This window comes from Coregonus clupeaformis, unplaced genomic scaffold (genome assembly GCF_020615455.1).
Source record: "Coregonus clupeaformis isolate EN_2021a unplaced genomic scaffold, ASM2061545v1 scaf0294, whole genome shotgun sequence".
Taxonomy (NCBI): Eukaryota; Metazoa; Chordata; class Actinopteri; order Salmoniformes; family Salmonidae; genus Coregonus; species Coregonus clupeaformis.
In genome coordinates, this window is record NW_025533749.1 from 440,910 (window position 1) to 464,890 (window position 23,981).

Consider the following 23,981-nt stretch of genomic DNA (forward strand, 5'->3'; position numbering starts at 1 on the left):
TGTATTACTGCCCCCTAGTGGCAAGAAGTGGCATCCCCCCAAAAACATATTTACAGTGCAGTCGGAAAGTATTCAGACCCCTTGATTTTTTTTCTCCACATTTTGTTACTTTACAGCCTTATTCTAAAATGGATTAAATAGTCCCCCCCATCAACAATCTACACACAATACCCCATAATGACAAAGCAAAAACAGGTTTTTAGAAATGTTTGCTACTTTATAACAAATTAAAAAACGGAAATATCACATTTACAGCCTAGAGTCTTCTTGGGTATGATGCTACAAGCTTGGCACACTTGTATTTGGGGAGTTTCTCCCATTCTTCTCTGCAGATCCTCTCAAGCTCTGCCAGGTTGGATGGGGAGCGTCGCTGCACAGCTATTTTCAGGTCTCTCCAGAGATGTTCGATCAGGTTCAAGTCCGGGCTCTGGCTGGGTCACTCAAGGACATTCAGAGACTTGTCCCGAAGCCACTCCTGCTTTGTCTTGGCAGTGTGCTTAGGGTTGTTGTCCTGTTGGAAGGTGAACCTTCGCCCCAGTCTGAGGTCCTGAGCGCTCTGGAGCAGGTTTTCATCAAGGATCTCTCTGTACTTTTCTCCGTTCATCTTTCCCTCAATCCTGACTAGTCTCCCAGTCCCTGCTGCTGAAAAACATCCCCACAGCATGATGCTGCCACCACCATGCTTCACCATAGGGATGATGCCAGGTTTCCTCCAGACGTGATGCTTGGCATTCAGGACAAAGAGTTCAATCTTGGTTTCAACAGACCAGATAATCTTGTTTCTCATGGTCTGAGAGTCTTTAGGTGCCTTTTGGCAAACTCCAAGCGGGCTGTCATGTGCCTTTTACTGAGGAGTGGCTTCCGTCTGGCCTCTCTACCATAAAGGCCTGATTGGTGGAGTGCTGCAGAGATGGTTGTCCTTCTGGAAGGTTCTCCAATCTCCACAGAGAAACTCTGGAGCTCTGTCAGAGTGACCATTGGGTTCTTGGTCACCTCCCAAGTCCCTTCTCCCCCGATTGCTCAGTTTGGCCGGACCGCCAGCTCTAGGAAGAGTCTGGGTATTTCCAAACTTCTTCCATTTAAGAATGATGGAGGCCACTGTGTTCTTGGGGACCTTCAATGCTTCAGACATTTTTCGGTACCCTTCCCCGACACAATCCTTTCTCGGAGCTCTACGGACAATTCCTTCGACCTCATGGCTTGGTTTTTGCTCTGACATGCACTGTCAACTGTTGGGACCTTATATAGACAGGTGTGAGCCTTTCCAAATCATGTCCAATCAACTGAATTTACCACAGGTGGACTCCAATCAAGTTATAGAAACATCTCAAGAATGATCAATCGAAACAGGATGCACCTGAGCTCAATGTCTAGTCTCATAGCAAAGGGTCTAAATACTTATGCAAATAAGGTATTTCTGTTTTTTATTTTTAATAAATTTGCACAAAAAAAAAAAACTTTTCACTTTGTCATTATGGGGTATTGTGTGTAGATTGATGAGGATTTTTATTTATTTAATCCATTTTATAATAAGGCTGTAACGTAACAAAATGTTGAAAAAGTCAAGGGGTCTGAATACTTTCCAAATACACTGTAGGCACAGAGTTTCTAACCCCAGAGGCGCAACATCGAGAAAAGAGACCAAACAGACCAGGCCGGGGTTTGAGAAGTCTATGAGAGAAGTGAAAGGTTCTTCAGTAGTTGTTAATCTTCTCTAAATGTAAAGGCACACCACAGATTAGAGCCAATGTCTTCAGTAGTTGTTAATCTTCTCTAAATGTAAAGGCACAGCACAGATTAGAGCCAATGTCTTCAGTAGTTGTTAATGTGGTATCGCGTCGAATGCTGGTGGGTATTGCTGTCGATCAAAGAATCCACTTAAGCTGTATCGTGTTTTAGAGGCTTTTATTAATACCACGAGGTTACAGCATAAGTTAACAGACCCGCGGAGATCCGGAGAAGCAGTCCCAAATAAATCTCAATGCTTTCTGCCCATTCGGCGTTGTTCCTCCAGTATATATAACCTCCCAAGATGTGGGTGGCTCCCTCTACTGTCCAATCCCCATGTCTACACCACACTTCCTGTCTGTTGTATGCGGCGTTACACTAAAAACATTCCCCCTTGATACTAACATAAACATTCCATTTCTTCATAAAAAACATTTAACAAAGACATAATCTTAATACACTACATTTCCCCCCTTCGAGGCAGACTAAACGTCTCGAAAACAAACAGAACAGGATTATGACCAGTAACAATTTATCTTATTGAGTATCTTTAACATTAAACCAAAAACATTCTCCTCTAGAGTGTAAATACCTTTCTATGAAATAACTGTTTATGAAGTGTGAATACATTACTATGAAATATGAACAAATCTCCATGGAGTGTAAGAGCGAAAAACTGTCCGGCAGCCATCTTTTCAGATATCCATCCATCAATCAATGAACCTCTCCCTGCCTAAACTCCTGTCCCTAAACATTCACGAAATAAACAAAAACATCTAAGATCCTCACATGTATTCAATAACATCAAACATCATTCTACAAAAATTAATACCTAAAAATATGACACAATTATGTATTACACATGTCTATATGTCATTGCAAACACTGGAATGTAGTCCACTACACTTCATCTCCCTGTAGTCTCGACTTCCAATGGACTGTTGATGATGGAATCAGCCACACCCTCCTTGTTTCATCTCCTCCAGTCATATTGTCCCTTCATATTGTCTTTGTTTGAGTATTTCAATCTCCACATGTTCCCCCAAATGCTTCTGGAAGAAAAGAAAAGAAACCAAACAGTATCTTTTCCAAAAAAACACTTTCAAATTGAACATCAATATCAACTAAGAATATAGAAATGATATATAAATGATGCATGAATCACATAAACCTATTCCCCCTTTGATTCATAAATCATACCAACATCACCCTAATATTGAAAAAAATTTGAAAAATAATCAACTCATAAAAAAAAAAAAAAATGATATTTATCCATCAGTAGTCCATCCATCTTCCTCCAGATCAGGAACAGTCAACACCGGCATCTGAGTGTTGTCTCCAGGCATCACTCTCCAACCTATCTCAATATCATAGCTTTCTCAAAGGTCAGTAACAAATTACAAACATCACACAGTGTTATCAAAGCTGAAACTAAAATCTGACCCATCACTGCCCCTACTGGCCTAATTGATCTTGCAACCAAATCCTCTCAGATCTCCCAAACACATCCCTTATAATGCATCTATAACCCCAGTGATATTATCTGAACTATCTGGACTCAAAGTATAACTAATATTTATCACTATGATCTTCCCAAATGTTACACCATACCATGAATAAAGTCCCCCCTTCTCCCTTAAACTCATCCTTCAATGATAGGCTTGAAGACTATGACATGTCACCCTTTTAACCCTATCTCTAGCTTGTCCGGTGCTATCCCTCTTATAATGGTAAAAACCTCATATGGAAGCTTCAACGTTGACATGTAACAAAATCCTATCCATCCATAATGTAAGAATATATATTTTATCACCACAAACCCTCCAAATATCTCAAAAATCCCCATAGTCACATTGTCAGTCAAAAGCTAATCATTTAACCATCAAAGTCCTGCTCATCTTACTACCTGGTACATAAAAAAGTAACATATTTGTCCTCTCTAACCTTTTGTCCGTGCTTATCCAAAGTCATCATATAACATCACAATCTGATATTCCCATAAACATACCCTTTACCTCATATGTTTTATTAGAACAAAAACAACTTTTAGCCCTCAATGTTTCACCTGAATACTTCAGGGTTCCGTTGTTACCTAATTTTCCTTTCCCATTTAACAATTCCCATAGGGTAATTCATTTAACCAAGAACACTTAAACCTAGGCTTAAACCACTGTTCTGACAACGACATTATTTTATCTGTCAATGACTGTTGCCAATACCACAGTCATGACAAAGCATAAGACTGACCCATACCTGATAGAGGCCGCGCGACCGTCTAACATGTTTGGTGCTGGAATTCTCAACAGACATGGACCCTCAAGATTCCTCACTGATCTTACAGAATGAGTTAATCTATCTCTAATTTCCACAACAGAAGAACAAGCGGTACTGATCAGATACCTCTCCTTGTCTGTCATCAAAATCAAAGATCTCATCCTGTCCTCCATGATGAATCTATATTCTCTCTACTACTATCTGTTCTCCTATTTTAACCCCATTCGTATTATCATTGACAGCACTCTCCATCCGTAACATAACCCATGAGTCTAAAATTCCCCATTTAATTTCAGAAAAGTTGTTGTCGATGTCATACTCCCTCTTTTGCTATTGCCATCGTATCATTAATCCCTTCCAAAGTTACCATTAAAGTAGTTGACTTAATTGCTGTATCAACCCTAATTACTTCTAGTGCAAAAGTTCCCATTATCCTCTGTGTATTATCTACTGTTGGAGTGACTACTATAATCTACTCTTCCTGAACTCCCTCGGTGACTGTGGAACTTCAACAGATTTCAAATCTTCCATTATAGGCATCACTTTACGAATTACATAGCCCTTTAACCAATAATTCTTAACCGGAACAAATTCTAATGCTTGCACTAGATAAGTATACATATATTCTCCCTGACCTTTCTCTGTAACATTACGCACCATAAGTGAACAGTCACTCCTAACATCTTCCACTTCATATCGTTGTACAAACTATCCCTCCTTTGACTAGGTGCAACAGCTTCTACTCCTGGTCCTGATAACAATACTTATTCTCCATAATTATCTCTCCATATGGGAGGAACGTCCCCATCCTAATCCCTAATAAGTATTCTTTCCCTAACATTGGTGCTGTATTGGTTCCCTTATAACCAAATGCGATATATTTATGGCTTTAATAACTATCAATGTTGAAAGAATTAAATTGCTTCTCCCTGTTGTTCTAATAAACTGAAGTGTTAATGTCCTTAGTTACTCCTAGTTTTCCCCAAAGAAAAGATGTCTCTGCTTGTACTTCCATCTATCACCACTAGTGTCACTTTTTCCCCAAATCTCAGTCCTTTCTCTAAATCCCTGACTTTCAAACTTTTGATTACACAAAATACACCTATAATTACCTTGATCTTCCTGCTGGAAACTGTAAATATAGATACTCAATCACCCTCAATCTTCTCTTATCATTCAGCAACACATACTTTCTCAATGCATCTGCTCCTAACAGATCTAAACTCCTACCATATCTTCCCACTAAACTTCTAAAAATGTCATTCACCACTTCTCTCTCTGTCTTACTACTAACTTTGAAACTTAGCTTACTGTCTCAGAGTTCCTTCAACCCAAATCTACCCCTAACTTATTTTAATCTAATGTTTTCTCTCATAACATTTAAAACCTTTTCCCCTGATTTATCCACAAAATCTCTTTACCACCAAATTTCAGAATATGTGATTGGAAAGTTCCCCACCTGCTTCTGACTCATTACACACACTTGGCAAACGACTAAACACCTTTTAGCCTAGCCTGAAATCTCTTAGTGTAAGAATGTAACCCAGAATAATAGTCACCCCTTTTAACTTTATTTTCCCAGACAGATTGTCTAATAGACAGAACAATAGATTATCATCCTTCCTATGATATTATCGTTTTTAAGCAAATGATTCCCAAAAACCCAGTCGTCTAGTGTACATCTTATTGTACAATTCAATTTAAACAATGCATCTCTTCCCAACACTGCAATAACAATATCTTCTAATATTAGTACCTTAAGAGTAATTAACTGTTTTACTACCTCAAATCCCTATCCTAATTCGTTATCAATTAGTGAGATGTTTAACCTCTTTAGGCTGAACCCGGATAAGTTTTCCCCTATTCACTATCACTTCTAATGGTCGGTTGTTTTTACTTCAATTGTTGGCTATTTTCTCTTCTTCTCTCATCGATGCTCTCAGCAGTTTCTCCTCTTCTGTATCTTCAGCTGTGTTACTTCTAAACTATTTGCTTTATCCAGGCATGATAAGCATTGGTCTATGTATCCATTTCTTCTTTGCTAGTCATTGTAGGATAAAATCCTCTTGAACATAAAGCCCCTTTAATCTCCAAATCTTCATTGCCATCTTCATCTTCAACTTCCATCAGAGATCAAATCTCGTGTATCCTTCTTTTTCCTCTTGCCAACTTCCTTCTGATCACAGAGTCATATCCACCCATGCATGACCTCTTCATCATCACTCATCTTCACCATCCTCATCTTCTTTAAGTTCCATCCTCCTTAACCTTCCTCTTTTCTTCCAGACCTCACATTTTCTTCCTTCTGGAGTTTTGATCCATCTTCATCGTCGTTTCTACTTGTCCTCTATCTATTATTCATCTTCATCTCTGATGCCATAATCACCCTGCTGGATGATCACTGAAAGCTGAGGATAAACATCCCTAAGCTGTACTTTTTGCTGAATCCGTATGTGAGAAAGGTGTACTAACTTCTGCCATTAGTTTTTCTAACCCTACTTTCTAACACTACTTTAATTAAAGGATTACTATTTTACCCCTATATCAATCGGTGTAATCCCCTTCCTCGTGAACTATCTTATTTTAGACTGTATAGCCTATGGCTTCCCCCCTTAAATTATTAATATAACCCTAACAACCCCAAAAAACTCCAAATAAATCAATTAAAAATCATGAATAATTAAAACCAATTTTTATTCCTATATCCTATGTCACCAATTTATCCATTAGTGGTGGCTATATTACCACAACCCATCAAATGCAAGTAAATGTAGTTAGTCAACTTCAAAGCAATCCCCCAAAAACAAAGCCTCTAACCCTATCATTACTCCAATTCCCATAAACCCCTTGCTCTATCAGCTCTGATTATCTTAAATTTACAGAATAGTCAATCCTTGATTCCCAACACATCTGTAATCAAACCCCAGTGATACACAAAGCTTCCAAAATGCAATTTTTTATGAAATAGTATTTGCCATGCCTATGTAAAATTGTCATAACATCACATATCTTGTAACAGTCTCAAAACCTTATTTTGTTTTTTGACTTGATCCTCTGCCGCGTCACGTGATCACTTCCTGTATCTCCTCGCTCCCCCTCTCTCCTGTCTCTCATGACAAGGGACAAAGACACAGAAACAGCTTTTAGTAGTTAATGCCATCACTGAGTATTTCCAACCATTCAATATTCCTTCGTTCTACATTATTCACTCTAAGACTAAACTCAGAACTAAATAGATCGCTCAAAAACATTATTTTATTTTAATCCGTTATTTAATTATTTAATTCAATTTATTATACTTCGCCAACATATATTTAATGTATAAATTCAATAGGTCACAAAACAAGTTTCATCTTTAACCATCGCCGTTTAAACTAGAATACTCATGTTAAAATCTCTCCTCTCTTGTCTGTGTCCATTTCCCCCTTGCAGGGTAACGCCAAATGGGACCTATGACCTTAACCCACCATTTTGGTTTGTAGGCTCAGCGCGACCTCATGTCGTAGTTTTAGCCCCGTAAAATCAAGCACATGCGCACATCCCCTTAAGCCCATGCTTACCACACAATAGACCGATAGCATTACGCTACAGCGTCACTATTTTATACCTTATACTCACACAATTACACATAACAGAGCTCACATTTGCGTAGAACTTTCAGTTCCACCACATACAAACAAGTTTAAGAGGCTTGAATCCATCGCAGTGGACCTCTAAGGTTAAAGTTATCATGTAGCACGCAACACAATTAGCATTTAGCAATTAGCCTTAGCCTTTATCCTTAGGTACAATGTGACACAACACACATTTAGCATTTAGCCTTAGCATTAGCCTTTAGCCAACTGCGGCCTACAACATGTAACAAACCCGCATTGCGTCTTTAATTGAGTACTGTTTCGTTTGTCCTAAATTTATTCTTCCATGGGTATGGCTATTTCTACGAGCGATCCCCCCCAATGCAACTATCCCGTCGAACAGAAGTTGAGCAAGCCATCCCCAAGAAATGTCCCACCAACCCCCAGTCCCAGACTGAACCTGAAACTCATAATGCGTTGCCAGGATTTTGGCCCACCCTGGTGGTCGCCCCGTTCGTCACGAGGGCTTATCTAAACCTGCAATGCTCTAAAATTTTATACATATCTTGGCCCCGACTGTTCTTGACTTACTATTCAAGCAACACATCTCTATAAACAATCCCTAAACTCTAACCACTTTTGCGCTATTTTTAAAATTTGTATAATGATTAGCCAGACCCCAATCATCAGCAAAAACACCACCTGAGGCACGGTCATAATGGTACATTCCTCCAGTGTACACAAGCAGTAACAAAACCAACAACTTAGCTGCGTTTAGTCGGGTCATGACTCCAGACCGAAGTTAGCTTGAGTTAGCTTGGCGACTCCAAATGCAGCAAAGAAGGATTGCAAAACCCCTCCTGGCAAGCTCACCATTTGTCGTATCGAGTGAGTGGTGGCAATTATTGCTGATGAACAAAAGGAGTCTGCTCATACTGAACGTTGATCATAAGGTTTATTCAGATCACAAGCTTCAGCATGGGTGACAGACTCGCGAGGTCTGGAGAGCAGTGTCCTCCAATTCTAATGGCTGCTCTGCCCTATCTTCTTCGTGTACCCCTATTTATAAACAATGCAACAAGATGGGCTCCCTCTTCTGGCCAATCACCAGTTTACAACACACTTCCTGTCTATTATATGTGACATTATACTAAACATTGCCTTTTGATACTAACATAACCAACATTCCATTTCTTCATGAAAAACATTTAACAAAGACATAATCTTAATACACTACATATTCCCCCCTTCGAGACAAAACTAAAAAGTCTCGACAACAATAGGATTATGACCAGTAACAATTTATCTTATTGAGTATCTTTAACCTTAAACCAAAAACATTCTCCTCTAGAGTGTAAATACCTTTCTTATGAAATAACTGTTTATGAAGTGTGAATACATTACTATGAAATATGAACAAATCTCTATGGAGTGTAAGAGCGAAAAACTGTCCGGCAACCTTCCATCCATATCAATCAAGACAGTAAAATTCTCTCACGGTCCCTCTGCCCCAGGCAACCACCGTCGGTACTCCAGATAAACTCATTAACCATGTAAATGCATTTTGAAACTATGATGCAATTAAATACACATGTAAGCCCCTGCAAACAAAATCCTATCCAATAACATCCACTTGCAAGGCTGGTCAACCCACCGGACCGTACAGTGGAACTCTCCCTGCCTAGACCTTCTGTCCCTAAGCATTCACCGAAATAAACAAAAACATCTAAGATCCTCACATGTATTCAATAACATCAAACATCTTTCTACAAAATTAATCCCTAAAAATATGACACAATTATGTATTACACATGTCTATATGTCATTGCAAACACTGGAATGTAGTCCACTACACTTCATCTCCCTGTAGTCTCGACTTCCAATGGACTTGTTGATGATGGAATCAGCCACACCCTCCTTGTTTCATCTCCTCCAGTCATATTGTCCCTTCATATTGTCTTTGTTTGAGTATTTCAATCTCCACATGTTCCCCCAAATGCTTCTGGAAGAAAAGAAAAGAAACCAAACAGTATCTTTTCCAAAAAAACACTTTCAAATTGAACATCAATATCAACTAAGAATATAGAAATGATATATAAATGATGCATGAATCACATAAACCTATTCCCCCCTTTGATTCATAAATCATACCAACATCACCCTAATATTGAAAAAAATTTGAAAAATAATCAACTCATAAAAAAAAAAAAATGATATTTATCCATCAGTAGTCCATCCATCTTCCTCCAGATCAGGAACAGTCAACACCGGCATCTGAGTGTTGTCTCCAGGCATCACTCTCCAACCTATCTCAATATCATAGCTTTCTCAAAGGTCAGTAACAAATTACAAACATCACACAGTGTTATCAAAGCTGAAACTAAAATCTGACCCATCACTGCCCCTACTGGCCTAATTGATCTTGCAACCAAATCCTCTCAGATCTCCCAAACACATCCCTTATAATGCATCTATAACCCCAGTGATATTATCTGAACTATCTGGACTCAAAGTATAACTAATATTTATCACTATGATCTTCCCAAATGTTACACCATACCATGAATAAAGTCCCCCCTTCTCCCTTAAACTCATCCTTCAATGATAGGCTTGAAGACTATGACATGTCACCCTTTTAACCCTATCTCTAGCTTGTCCGGTGCTATCCCTCTTATAATGGTAAAAACCTCATATGGAAGCTTCAACGTTGACATGTAACAAAATCCTATCCATCCATAATGTAAGAATATATATTTTATCACCACAAACCCTCCAAATATCTCAAAAATCCCCATAGTCACATTGTCAGTCAAAAGCTAATCATTTAACCATCAAAGTCCTGCTCATCTTACTACCTGGTACATAAAAAAGTAACATATTTGTCCTCTCTAACCTTTTGTCCGTGCTTATCCAAAGTCATCATATAACATCACAATCTGATATTCCCATAAACATACCCTTTACCTCATATGTTTTATTAGAACAAAAACAACTTTTAGCCCTCAATGTTTCACCTGAATACTTCAGGGTTCCGTTGTTACCTAATTTTCCTTTCCCATTTAACAATTCCCATAGGGTAATTCATTTAACCAAGAACACTTAAACCTAGGCTTAAACCACTGTTCTGACAACGACATTATTTTATCTGTCAATGACTGTTGCCAATACCACAGTCATGACAAAGCATAAGACTGACCCATACCTGATAGAGGCCGCGCGACCGTCTAACATGTTTGGTGCTGGAATTCTCAACAGACATGGACCCTCAAGATTCCTCACTGATCTTACAGAATGAGTTAATCTATCTCTAATTTCCACAACAGAAGAACAAGCGGTACTGATCAGATACCTCTCCTTGTCTGTCATCAAAATCAAAGATCTCATCCTGTCCTCCATGATGAATCTATATTCTCTCTACTACTATCTGTTCTCCTATTTTAACCCCATTCGTATTATCATTGACAGCACTCTCCATCCGTAACATAACCCATGAGTCTAAAATTCCCCATTTAATTTCAGAAAAGTTGTTGTCGATGTCATACTCCCTCTTTTGCTATTGCCATCGTATCATTAATCCCTTCCAAAGTTACCATTAAAGTAGTTGACTTAATTGCTGTATCAACCCTAATTACTTCTAGTGCAAAAGTTCCCATTATCCTCTGTGTATTATCTACTGTTGGAGTGACTACTATAATCTACTCTTCCTGAACTCCCTCGGTGACTGTGGAACTTCAACAGATTTCAAATCTTCCATTATAGGCATCACTTTACGAATTACATAGCCCTTTAACCAATAATTCTTAACCGGAACAAATTCTAATGCTTGCACTAGATAAGTATACATATATTCTCCCTGACCTTTCTCTGTAACATTACGCACCATAAGTGAACAGTCACTCCTAACATCTTCCACTTCATATCGTTGTACAAACTATCCCTCCTTTGACTAGGTGCAACAGCTTCTACTCCTGGTCCTGATAACAATACTTATTCTCCATAATTATCTCTCCATATGGGAGGAACGTCCCCATCCTAATCCCTAATAAGTATTCTTTCCCTAACATTGGTGCTGTATTGGTTCCCTTATAACCAAATGCGATATATTTATGGCTTTAATAACTATCAATGTTGAAAGAATTAAATTGCTTCTCCCTGTTGTTCTAATAAACTGAAGTGTTAATGTCCTTAGTTACTCCTAGTTTTCCCCAAAGAAAAGATGTCTCTGCTTGTACTTCCATCTATCACCACTAGTGTCACTTTTTCCCCAAATCTCAGTCCTTTCTCTAAATCCCTGACTTTCAAACTTTTGATTACACAAAATACACCTATAATTACCTTGATCTTCCTGCTGGAAACTGTAAATATAGATACTCAATCACCCTCAATCTTCTCTTATCATTCAGCAACACATACTTTCTCAATGCATCTGCTCCTAACAGATCTAAACTCCTACCATATCTTCCCACTAAACTTCTAAAAATGTCATTCACCACTTCTCTCTCTGTCTTACTACTAACTTTGAAACTTAGCTTACTGTCTCAGAGTTCCTTCAACCCAAATCTACCCCTAACTTATTTTAATCTAATGTTTTCTCTCATAACATTTAAAACCTTTTCCCCTGATTTATCCACAAAATCTCTTTACCACCAAATTTCAGAATATGTGATTGGAAAGTTCCCCACCTGCTTCTGACTCATTACACACACTTGGCAAACGACTAAACACCTTTTAGCCTAGCCTGAAATCTCTTAGTGTAAGAATGTAACCCAGAATAATAGTCACCCCTTTTAACTTTATTTTCCCAGACAGATTGTCTAATAGACAGAACAATAGATTATCATCCTTCCTATGATATTATCGTTTTTAAGCAAATGATTCCCAAAAACCCAGTCGTCTAGTGTACATCTTATTGTACAATTCAATTTAAACAATGCATCTCTTCCCAACACTGCAATAACAATATCTTCTAATATTAGTACCTTAAGAGTAATTAACTGTTTTACTACCTCAAATCCCTATCCTAATTCGTTATCAATTAGTGAGATGTTTAACCTCTTTAGGCTGAACCCGGATAAGTTTTCCCCTATTCACTATCACTTCTAATGGTCGGTTGTTTTTACTTCAATTGTTGGCTATTTTCTCTTCTTCTCTCATCGATGCTCTCAGCAGTTTCTCCTCTTCTGTATCTTCAGCTGTGTTACTTCTAAACTATTTGCTTTATCCAGGCATGATCAGCATTGGTCTATATATCCATTTCTTCTTTGCTAGTCATTGTAGGATAAAATCCTCTTGAACATAAAGCCCCTTTAATCTCCAAATCTTCATCGCCATCTTCATCTTCAACTTCCATCAGAGATCAAATCTCGTGTATCCTTCTTTTTCCTCTTGCCAACTTCCTTCTGATCACAGAGTCATATCCACCCATGCATGACCTCTTCATCATCACTCATCTTCACCATCCTCATCTTCTTTAAGTTCCATCCTCCTTAACCTTCCTCTTTTCTTCCAGACCTCACATTTTCTTCCTTCTGGAGTTTTGATCCATCTTCATCGTCTTTTCTACTTGTCCTCTATCTATTATTCATCTTCATCTCTGATGCCATAATCACCCTGCTGGATGATCACTGAAAGCTGAGGATAAACATCCCTAAGCTGTACTTTTTGCTGAATCCGTATGTGAGAAAGGTGTACTAACTTCTGCCATTAGTTTTTCTAACCCTACTTTCTAACACTACTTTAATTAAAGGATTACTATTTTACCCCTATATCAATCGGTGTAATCCCCTTCCTCGTGAACTATCTTATTTTAGACTGTATAGCCTATGACTTCCCCCTTAAATTATTAATATAACCCTAACAACCCCAAAAAACTCCAAATAAATCAATTAAAAATCATGAATAATTAAAACCAATTTTTATTCCTATATCCTATGTCACCAATTTATCCATTAGTGGTGGCTATATTACCACAACCCATCAAATGCAAGTAAATGTAGTTAGTCAACTTCAAAGCAATCCCCCCAAAACAAAGCCTCTAACCCTATCATTACTCCAATTCCCATAAACCCCTTGCTCTATCAGCTCTGATTATCTTAAATTTACAGAATAGTCAATCCTTGATTCCCAACACATCTGTAATCAAACCCCAGTGATACACAAAGCTTCCAAAATGCAATTTTTTATGAAATAGTATTTGCCATGCCTATGTAAAATTGTCATAACATCACATATCTTGTAACAGTCTCAAAACCTTATTTTGTTTTTTGACTTGATCCTCTGCCGCGTCACGTGATCACTTCCTGTATCTCCTCGCTCCCCCTTCTCTCCTGTCTCTCATGACAAGGGACAAAGACACAGAAACAGCTTTTAGTAGTTAATGCCATCACTGAGTATTTCCAACCATTCAATATTCCTTCGTTCTACATTATTCACTCTAAGACTAAACTCAGAACTAAATAGATCGCTCAAAAACATTATTTTATTTTAATCCGTTATTTAATTATTTAATTCAATTTATTATACTTCGCCAACATATATTTAATGTATAAATTCAATAGGTCACAAAACAAGTTTCATCTTTAACCATCGCCGTTTAAACTAGAATACTCATGTTAAAATCTCTCCTCTCTTGTCTGTGTCCATTTCCCCCTTGCAGGGTAACGCCAAATGGGACCTATGACCTTAACCCACCATTTTGGTTTGTAGGCTCAGCGCGACCTCATGTCGTAGTTTTAGCCCCGTAAAATCAAGCACATGCGCACATCCCCTTAAGCCCATGCTTACCACACAATAGACCGATAGCATTACGCTACAGCGTCACTATTTTATACCTTATACTCACACAATTACACATAACAGAGCTCACATTTGCGTAGAACTTTCAGTTCCACCACATACAAACAAGTTTAAGAGGCTTGAATCCATCGCAGTGGACCTCTAAGGTTAAAGTTATCATGTAGCACGCAACACAATTAGCATTTAGCAATTAGCCTTAGCCTTTATCCTTAGGTACAATGTGACACAACACACATTTAGCATTTAGCCTTAGCATTAGCCTTTAGCCAACTGCGGCCTACAACATGTAACAAACCCGCATTGCGTCTTTAATTGAGTACTGTTTCGTTTGTCCTAAATTTATTCTGCCATGGGTATGGCTATTTCTACGAGCGATCCCCCCCAATGCAACTATCCCGTCGAACAGAAGTTGAGCAAGCCATCCCCAAGAAATGTCCCACCAACCCCCAGTCCCAGACTGAACCTGAAACTCATAATGCGTTGCCAGGATTTTGGCCCACCCTGGTGGTCGCCCCGTTCGTCACGAGGGCTTATCTAAACCTGCAATGCTCTAAAATTTTATACATATCTTGGCCCCGACTGTTCTTGACTTACTATTCAAGCAACACATCTCTATAAACAATCCCTAAACTCTAACCACTTTTGCGCTATTTTTAAAATTTGTATAATGATTAGCCAGACCCCAATCATCAGCAAAAACACCACCTGAGGCACGGTCATAATGGTACATTCCTCCAGTGTACACAAGCAGTAACAAAACCAATAACTTAGCTGCGTTTAGTCGGGTCATGACTCCAGACCGAAGTTAGCTTGAGTTAGCTTGGCGACTCCAAATGCAGCAAAGAAGGATTGCAAAACCCCTCCTGGCAAGCTCGCCATTTGTCGTGTCGAGTGAGTGGTGGCAATTATTGCTGATGAACAAAAGGAGTCTGCTCATACTGAACGTTGATCATAAGGTTTATTCAGATCACAAGCTTCAGCATGGGTGACAGACTCGCGAGGTCTGGAGAGCAGTGTCCTCCAATTCTAATGGCTGCTCTGCCCTATCTTCTTCGTGTACCCCTATTTATAAACAATGCAACAAGATGGGCTCCCTCTTCTGGCCAATCACCAGTTTACAACACACTTCCTGTCTATTATATGTGACATTATACTAAACATTGCCTTTTGATACTAACATAACCAACATTCCATTTCTTCATGAAAAACATTTAACAAAGACATAATCTTAATACACTACACTCTATAACCTGTTAATTCATATGCCTTGTGACCCTGATATAGGCTTTAGGCCTAAAGGTCGAGACAATAAGAAGACACAGTGGCAGAATAAATTCAACCACACCTTTGTTTTATCACAAAACCAGAGAGCAACCTCTGTCCGGTTAAGTCCACAAAGCATATTCTATGTAACAGACAGTTACATGACCTACATCATGGTCAAGCAAGTTAATGTTTCCGATCACTAAACAACTATTGATTTAGAACCACAGAGAGTTACCGCAAGTTGTAAATGCAGTGTAGTCACCTCTGTTAAGGTATGTGTGTGTGTGTGTCTGTGTGTGTGTGTGTGTGTGTGTGTGTCTGTGTGTGTGTGTGTGTGTGTGTGTGTGTCTGTGTGTGTGTGTGTGTGTGTGTGTGTCTGTGTCTGTGTCTGTGTGTGTGTGTGTGTGTCTCTGTGTGTGTGTGTGTGTGTGTCTCTCTCTGTGTGTGTGTGTCTCTGTGTGTGTGTCTCTGTGTGTGGGTGTGTGTGTGTGTGTGTGTCTGTGTGTGTGTGTGTCTGTGTGTGTCTGTATGTGTCTGTGTGTGTGTGTGTGTGTGTGTGTGTGTCTGTGTGTGTGTCTCTGTGTGTGTGTGTGTTAGAGAGAGAGGCAGATCCTATGTCAATAAGCTCTAAGGTCCTATGTTACTACACAGTGTATAGAGTACGTACTCTCAAATGACACCCTTTTCCCTATATAGTGCACTACTTTTGATATTGCACTATGCTCAATCTCCACCTCTCCTCCCTCCCTCCCTCCCTCCCTCCCTCCCTCCCTCTCTCCCCCCACCTCTCCCTCCACCTCTCCCTCCCTCTCTTCCTCCCTCCCTCTCTCCCCCCACCTCTCCCTCTCTCCTCCCTCCTCCCTCTCCTCCCTCTCTCCCTCCCTCTACCTCTCCCCTCCCTCCACCTCATGTCCCAACATAGGTAGTATCAGGAAGTAGAGGAAGAAATGGACGTTACAGGTAGAAGACAAAAACATCGGAGGTTTGTAGCTTTCTTTTACAATTTAATGTAGAAAAGTGTTCTGGAGAAGTTAGGCTATCATAGAGAGACAGAAGATTTAGGGGTAAGACATCTACAGAAATGTAAAGTTAATACAATACTGATTTCAACTTTCAAGAATGATAATTTTACTGTACATTGGTGTTGATTCATATTGCTTAGCCTAATCAATATGATCCAATGTGATGTGATGTTATAGGCTACAGGGCTATGGGGTAGGGTATTATTGGTAAAGGCGATTGACATCACATTATCGTGATTATTATCCACATGATGAAACTGTGTTAGAAAGACGTGCATCGGAATTATGTAAAGCTGTCACTAAAGAAAATAGTCTGTTTCGACAAGTCAGTCAAGTAAAACTGACGTGCAAAAATAGCATAGAAACTATTTAAATGTTGGGATAAATCAAAGTTCAAGTTGAAAATGCTTTCTGGCGACACCGATCAGAAAGGCTGTGGTCCGTTTTGCTCAGTGCTGTCCGCTTCATATAACTTGGCCAGCGCACTGTTGCGTAATGTTCCGCATCGTTGTCGGCACACCTGAATACAAGCCCGGGTGCAACGGACGAGATAAACTGTTGGCACCTCATGTGAAGTCAAGCAGTGCATGTGTGTATTCACTAAGGGCACTATTCCAACTTATGAAATTACGCCTTTCCTACGCACTGCTCATAGTTTCTATTCAGACTTTACCTTATTAAGTTGCACAACGGGTTTTGCAGGCGTGGTTCGCTTGCGTGCACTGAATACATGTATTTCAACCGCTGAAAACACTCCCACTTGCTTGGTAGATTTAAAAATACTCAGATTTTGTAGATTATTTAGGCACATTTTAGGGTTAGGAAAGTATGTATGAATCATTCAAAAAAATTGGTTTGGAGAACCTTTACACACTAAATATATTGATTAATAAAAAATACAGTGGTTTGATTCATCCTGAAAGTTGTCATATTCAAGTTCAATCCATTAAATATTGGAAGATGGAAAAAAAGTGTACAATAGGGGTTGAATAGGGGGGTCCTATACATTTACCCTAATTCTCACTAATCATGGAACTGTATGAAACCGGTTCAGTCGTCGTGAACCGTGAACCAGGCTACAGGTTTAACCTGCTACGTGTGGTCTGAGTTCCATAATGATTCAAACAGGCTACATGTCCTAAATTCTTGCACAACGTTAGCCTAATGCTAACGACCCTCAGGAACAACTGACGTGACAGAGGAAAGAAAGGGAAACAGAATGGAATGATGCTAAATGGAAGCTACAAATGGAAGAAAACGAACACTAAAGTGACAGTTATATATAAATGTATGTGGGTTTTACTGACGGTGGCTCTCGATAGTGGCTGATATTTAACATGATACAACTTGTAAAATAAACGGAGAAAAGGCCGGGCACAGCCTATAATTAAAACATTCCGAAGCTCATACATCAACTCGGCAGGTTCAGTCCTACAGAAGCCTAAAGCTTGGGGGTCCAAATTGCATCCACGCCTATTATGAGGTCACACCAGTAGAGGTGCGTGCGTAAAATCACTGGGGAAGACAGAAAAATACAATACAATCTATGTGTTGTAATAATGTTTTTGCTCTATAACCTGTTAATTCATATGCCTTGCGACCCTGATATAGGTTTTAGGCCTAAAGGTCGAGACAATAAGAAGACACAGTGGCAGAATAAATTCAACCACACCTTTATTTTATCAGAAAAACCAGAGAGCAACTTCTGTCCGGTTAAGTCCACACTGCATATTCTATGTAACAGACAGTTACATGACCTACATCATGGTCAAGCAAGTTAATGTTTCCGACATTTTCGGACCGCTAAACAACTATTGATTTAGAACCACAGAGAGTTACAGCAAGTTGCAAAGAATGGTTCATGGTCCTGATTTATGTGTTCGTGCAAGTATGAAAAAACATGTTGACTCACCCTACTTGTAGAGAAACGCCAATGACATCCTCCTCTCTTTCATGTTGACAAAATGGTCTATCACTCTGTCATACAGTACACGGTCTATCACTCTGTCATACAGTACACGGTCTATCACTCTGTCATACAGTACACGGTCTATCACTCTGTCATACAGTACACGGTCTATCACTCTGTCATACAGTACACGGTCTATCACTCTGTCATACAGTACACGGTCTATCACTCTGTCATACAGTACACGGTCTATCACTCTGTCATACAGTACACGGTCTATCACTCTGTCATACAGTACACGGTCTATCACTCTGTCATACAGTACACGGTCTATCACTCTGTCATACAGTACACGGTCTATCACTCTGTCATACAGTACACGGTCTATCACTCTGTCATACAGTACACGGTCTATCACTCTGTCATACAGTACACGGTCTATCACTCTGTCATACAGTACACGGTCTATCACTCTGTCATACAGTACACGGTCTATCACTCTGTCATACAGTACACGGTCTATCACTCTGTCATACGGTACACGGTCTATCACTCTGTCATACAGTACACGGTCTATCACTCTGTCATACAGTACACGGTCTATCACTCTGTCATACAGTACACGGTCTATCAGTCTGTCATACAGTACACGGTCTATCACTCTGTCATACAGTACACGGTCTATCACTCTGTCATACAGTACACGGTCTATCACTCTGTCATACAGTACACGGTCTATCACTCTGTCATACAGTACACGGTCTATCACTCTGTCATACAGTACACGGTCTATCACTCTGTCATACAGTACACGGTCTATCAGTCTGTCATACAGTACACGGTCTATCACTCTGTCATACAGTACACGGTCTATCACTCTGTCATACAGTACACGGTCTATCACTCTGTCATACAGTACACGGTCTATCACTCTGTCATACAGTACACGGTCTATCACTCTGTCATACAGTACACGGTCTATCACTCTGTCATACAGTACACGGTCTATCACTCTGTCATACAGTACACGCTTTTATATTTTGTTGTTGAGGCTACCTGGCTAAAATGCTTGCTCACTAGCCTAACTTCCATTCATGGGCAAGGTTAGCTAGTTAACATTAGCCTTCTACATCTAGCTACATATTGAACTTCCATCCTCTCAGGCCGGGGGCACAGCAATGTATGACTTAATGGTTGGATCAGAATCGCTGTTATAATCATTCGCCAGTACGGAGAATTAAGTAAAACCACAAGTCCGAATCCCTATCTCCATCCATGGCTCATTTAGGAAAAGGCCAATGTTAACTAACTAGCTAGACACCAGAGGACAACAACACAACGAGATGCAACAATTCAAGTTGTTTCTGTCAAAAACCAAGCTGGTTTACCTTGACACCTTTTATTGGTGCACCAGAACCAATCACAGTTGAGCTCGCTCAGTTTAGCTCAACGCTGATTGGCTCATTTCTAATAGTTTTTTAATCAAAGGCCAAATGCTCGCAGGCTTCCCTTGTCTTCAATGCTACGGGCAACAATGTCATACTCGTTTGGACCAGACAGCATCAGATAGATGGCCTACACATAGAGAGACAGAGGGGCGCTGTTTAGCTCGCTCGGATGCTTTCTCCTGTGAGATACATTCAGCCTCTTGCGAATTAAAGGACAATTATGAAGCACAGAGAGACGAAAGATACATTATAGCCTGGCTTCCCTTGGTATAGAATAAATACCTGTCAGCTATTTTAACTGTATGTAATGTCTACTTGGTAAATGTTTATAATGTCTGTCAATCTAAGCTGTAACGTATTTTTTAGTAGTGTTTTCCCCAGGTAGACTAGCTGTTGTTATGGCGTCAGCTAATGGGGATCCAAGTCAAATCAAATCAAATTAATAACATATTGGACTGTGCATGTTTAAATGCAACATGAAGTCTCTGTTTGAACTTTGACCACAGACAGTAAAAGTGTTGTCATTGTTAATGGTTCTTCAACAATGTTCAGAAATATTGACTGATCTGTTATTTCTTATTGTAGCTGAGTGAGCTGTGACTTACATCTAAAATGAGTCTCTCTGGGGAGAGAGAGGAGGGGACCACTGCCTCTAAAATGAGTCTCTCTGGGGAGAGAGAGGAGGGGACCACTGCTTCTAAAATGAGTCTCTCTGGGGAGAGAGAGGAGGGGACCACTGTCTCTAAAATGAGTCTCTCTGGGGAGAGAGAGGAGGAGACCACTGCCTCTAAAATGAGTCTCTCTGGGGAGAGAGAGGAGGAGACCACTGCCTCTAAAATGAGTCTCTCTGGGGAGAGAGAGGAGGAGACCACTGCCTCTAAAATGAGTCTCTCTGGGGAGAGAGAGGAGGAGACCACTGCCTCTAAAATGAGTCTCTCTGGGGAGAGAGAGGAGGGGACCACTGGCTCTAAAATGAGTCTCTCTGGGGAGAGAGATGAGGAGACCACTGCCTCTAAAATGACTCAAGACACCAGTTCTAAGAGGTAAGAGATGACATGTAAAATATACAGTTCTCTTAAAGATATAAACCTAAAGGGAAAGGTTTTCCCAAATTACATCAAATGTAGTTCTACATCATTAATTTAAAAGTCCCCCAATCGATTTACCAATTGCAGACTGTAGCTTTATAAAGAAACATCAGTACTTCTATGAGTTCAGCTATACAGTTGTTGAAATGATGTAGATGAGGTACTGATGAGATATTGATGAGGTGATCTGCCTCCCTGTTTTGTTCAGTGTCCAGAAGCCCAGAGCAGAGTCACCTGCCCCCAGCCTGCTATCAATGAAGAGTGATCAGCCACCTGCTTTCAGCCAGGAACCATTACCAGATGACAATAAGGAAGTGGAGAGTTTGGACAGTGAGGATGCATTAAAGATCACACACAACCTTCTGGACAGAAGAAGTAAGACTGTGTTTCATACAATATTACAAAGAACGGGACAAAGGCCCTTCTAAAACACACACACACACACACACACACAAACTTATGAGTCCCAACTCTCATTGTTTTCCTACAGGTCAAACTCTTCTGACAGTCCAACAAGACATTAAGGCTAAACTGAAACACAAGTATCAACACATATCTGAAGGAATTGGAAACCAAAGTCTGTTAAAGGACGTCTACACAGAGCTCTACATCACAGAGGGTGGAAGTGGAGGGGTCAATAATGAACATGAGGTGAGACAGATAGAGATGGCATCCAAGAAACAAACCACACAAGAGACACCAATCAAATGCAACGACATCTTCAAGCCTTTACCTGGACAAGACAAACCTATCAGAACTGTGCTGACAAAAGGAATCGCTGGCATTGGAAAAACAGTCTCTGTGCAGAAGGTCATCCTTGACTGGGCAGAGGGAAAAGCAAATCAGGACATTCATTTCATGTTTCCTCTTCCTTTCCGTGATCTGAACCTGAAAAAGGACCAATACAGTCTGATGCAACTTCTTTCCCACTACTTCTCAGAGCTGAAAGAGATTGACAGCATTGAAGATGGGGAAACCAAAACTGTTTTCATTTTTGATGGTCTGGATGAGTGTCGACTTCCTCTAGACTTCAAAAACAATGAGAGGTGCTGTGATGTCACGAAGCCAACCTCAGTGGACGTGCTGCTGACAAACCTCATCAAGGGGAATCTGCTTCCCTCTGCTCTCCTCTGGATAACCTCACGGCCTGCAGCAGCCAATCAGATCCCTCCTGAGTGTGTTGACCAGGTGACAGAGGTACGAAGGTTCAATGATCCACAGAAGGAGGAGTACTTCAGGAAGAAAATCACAGATCAGAATCTGGCCAATGAAATCATCAAACACATGAAGACATCAAGGAGCCTCCACATCATGTGCCACATGCCAGTCTTCTGTTGGATATCAGCCACTGTCCTTGAGATGATACTGAAAGAGGCAGAGAAGGATGAAGTCCCCAAAACTCTGACCCAGATGTTCACACACTTCACGCTCATCCAAATCATTGTGAAGAACAAGAAGTACAACAAAGCCACAGAGACAAACCCAAAGGAACTGTCTCAGTCAGACAAAGAGATGATCCTGAAACTGGCAGAGCTGGCTTTCCAACAGATGCAGAAGGGCAACCTGATCTTCTATGAGGAGGACCTGAGAGAGTGTGGCCTTGATGTCACAGAGGCATCAGAGTACTCAGCATTGTGTACAGAGATCTTTAAAGAAGAATCTGGGCTGAACCAAGAGAAGGTCTACAGCTTTGTGCATCTGAGCATTCAGGAGTTTCTAGCAGCAGTGCATGCTTTAGAATCATGGCTGGACAAGAAGGAAAACGTTTTTTCCCCCAAAGCAGTCACTAGTGGTTATGATGACTACGATGATGATGATGATGATGAAGATGAGGAGTCAATCCAGTTGTCTGACTTACACATGAGTGCAGTGGACCAGGCCTTGGAGAGTGAGAATGGACACCTGGACCTGTTCCTCCGCTTCCTTCTGGGTCTCTCACTGGAGTCCAATCAGAATCTGTTACGAGGCCTTCTGACACAGACAGGAAGTACAACACAGAGCAATGAGGAAACAGTTGAGAGAACAGTCAGGTACCTTTCAGACAAGATCGAAAGGGAATCCTCACCAGAAAGGATCATCAACTTGTTCCACTGTCTGAATGAACTTGGTGCCAACTCTCTAGTTGAAGAAATGCAAACCTCCCTGCGATCAGGAACTCTTTCAGAAACAAGACTAAAACCTGACCAATGTTCAGCCCTGGCCTACCTGTTACTGATGTCAGAGGAGGTGCTGGAGGAGTTTGACCTGAAGACATACACCAAATCAGAGGAAGGTTATCAGAGGTTGCTGCCGATAGTGAAAACCTACAAGAGAGCACTGTAAGTTATGCTATTGAGTTGATGTATACAGTATAATTATTCTGAAGGATTTGTATATCTAACAGATGATCTCCTCTCTCCAGACTGGATCGCTGTGACCTCACATATAAATCCTGTGAGACTCTGGCTTCAGCTCTGCAGACACCAAACTCCCCCCTGAGAGAACTGGACCTCAGCTACAATGACCTGGGAGACAGAGGAGTGGAGCTGCTCTGTGTTGGACTAACCAGTCCACTCTGCAACATACAGACACTAGTGTGAGTTAAATATCTTCAGTATCCACTGTGAGTGTTTATATATTATGTATGTAGTTAGTATGTGTATGTTTTTAACATTATTTGAACGTCTTGGTAAATATGCAGAAACATACATAACATGTGATAAATATATCAAACTAAGGTTAAATGTCTTGAGTGAGTTAGTATGTTTTTAACATTGGTTAATCATGTGTCCTTCTGTTATTGTCTTAATGCATCTCATTATTCTTAAAGCTTTGCATATTTAACAGTGTATCACTATATTTCTTCTCTCCAGACTGTCTGGCTGTAAACTCACATA

The 23,981-nt window shown here is 40.1% G+C and overlaps 1 protein-coding gene and 1 long non-coding RNA gene across 2 annotated transcripts in view; both read left to right on the forward strand.

Moving 5' to 3' along the window:
* LOC123484379 overlaps positions 1 to 20,698 on the forward strand; it is an 83,864-nt gene extending 63,166 nt beyond the window's left edge. Inside the window, exons 2-3 of the long non-coding RNA XR_006658512.1 lie at positions 16,561 to 16,620; positions 20,603 to 20,698. This is a non-coding gene — a long non-coding RNA (uncharacterized LOC123484379). The remainder of the gene's footprint in view (positions 1 to 16,560; positions 16,621 to 20,602) is intronic.
* Positions 20,699 to 21,019: 321 nt separating this feature from the next.
* On the forward strand, positions 21,020 to 23,423 carry LOC121560138 (protein NLRC3-like; the record flags this gene model as incomplete). Its single annotated transcript, XM_045214675.1, has 4 exons — positions 21,020 to 21,060; positions 21,314 to 21,480; positions 21,596 to 22,993; positions 23,300 to 23,423. Coding segments are annotated over exons 1-4 (1,715 nt in total), but the record flags the coding sequence as incomplete, so codon positions are not given.
* Positions 23,424 to 23,981: the final 558 nt, after the last annotated feature.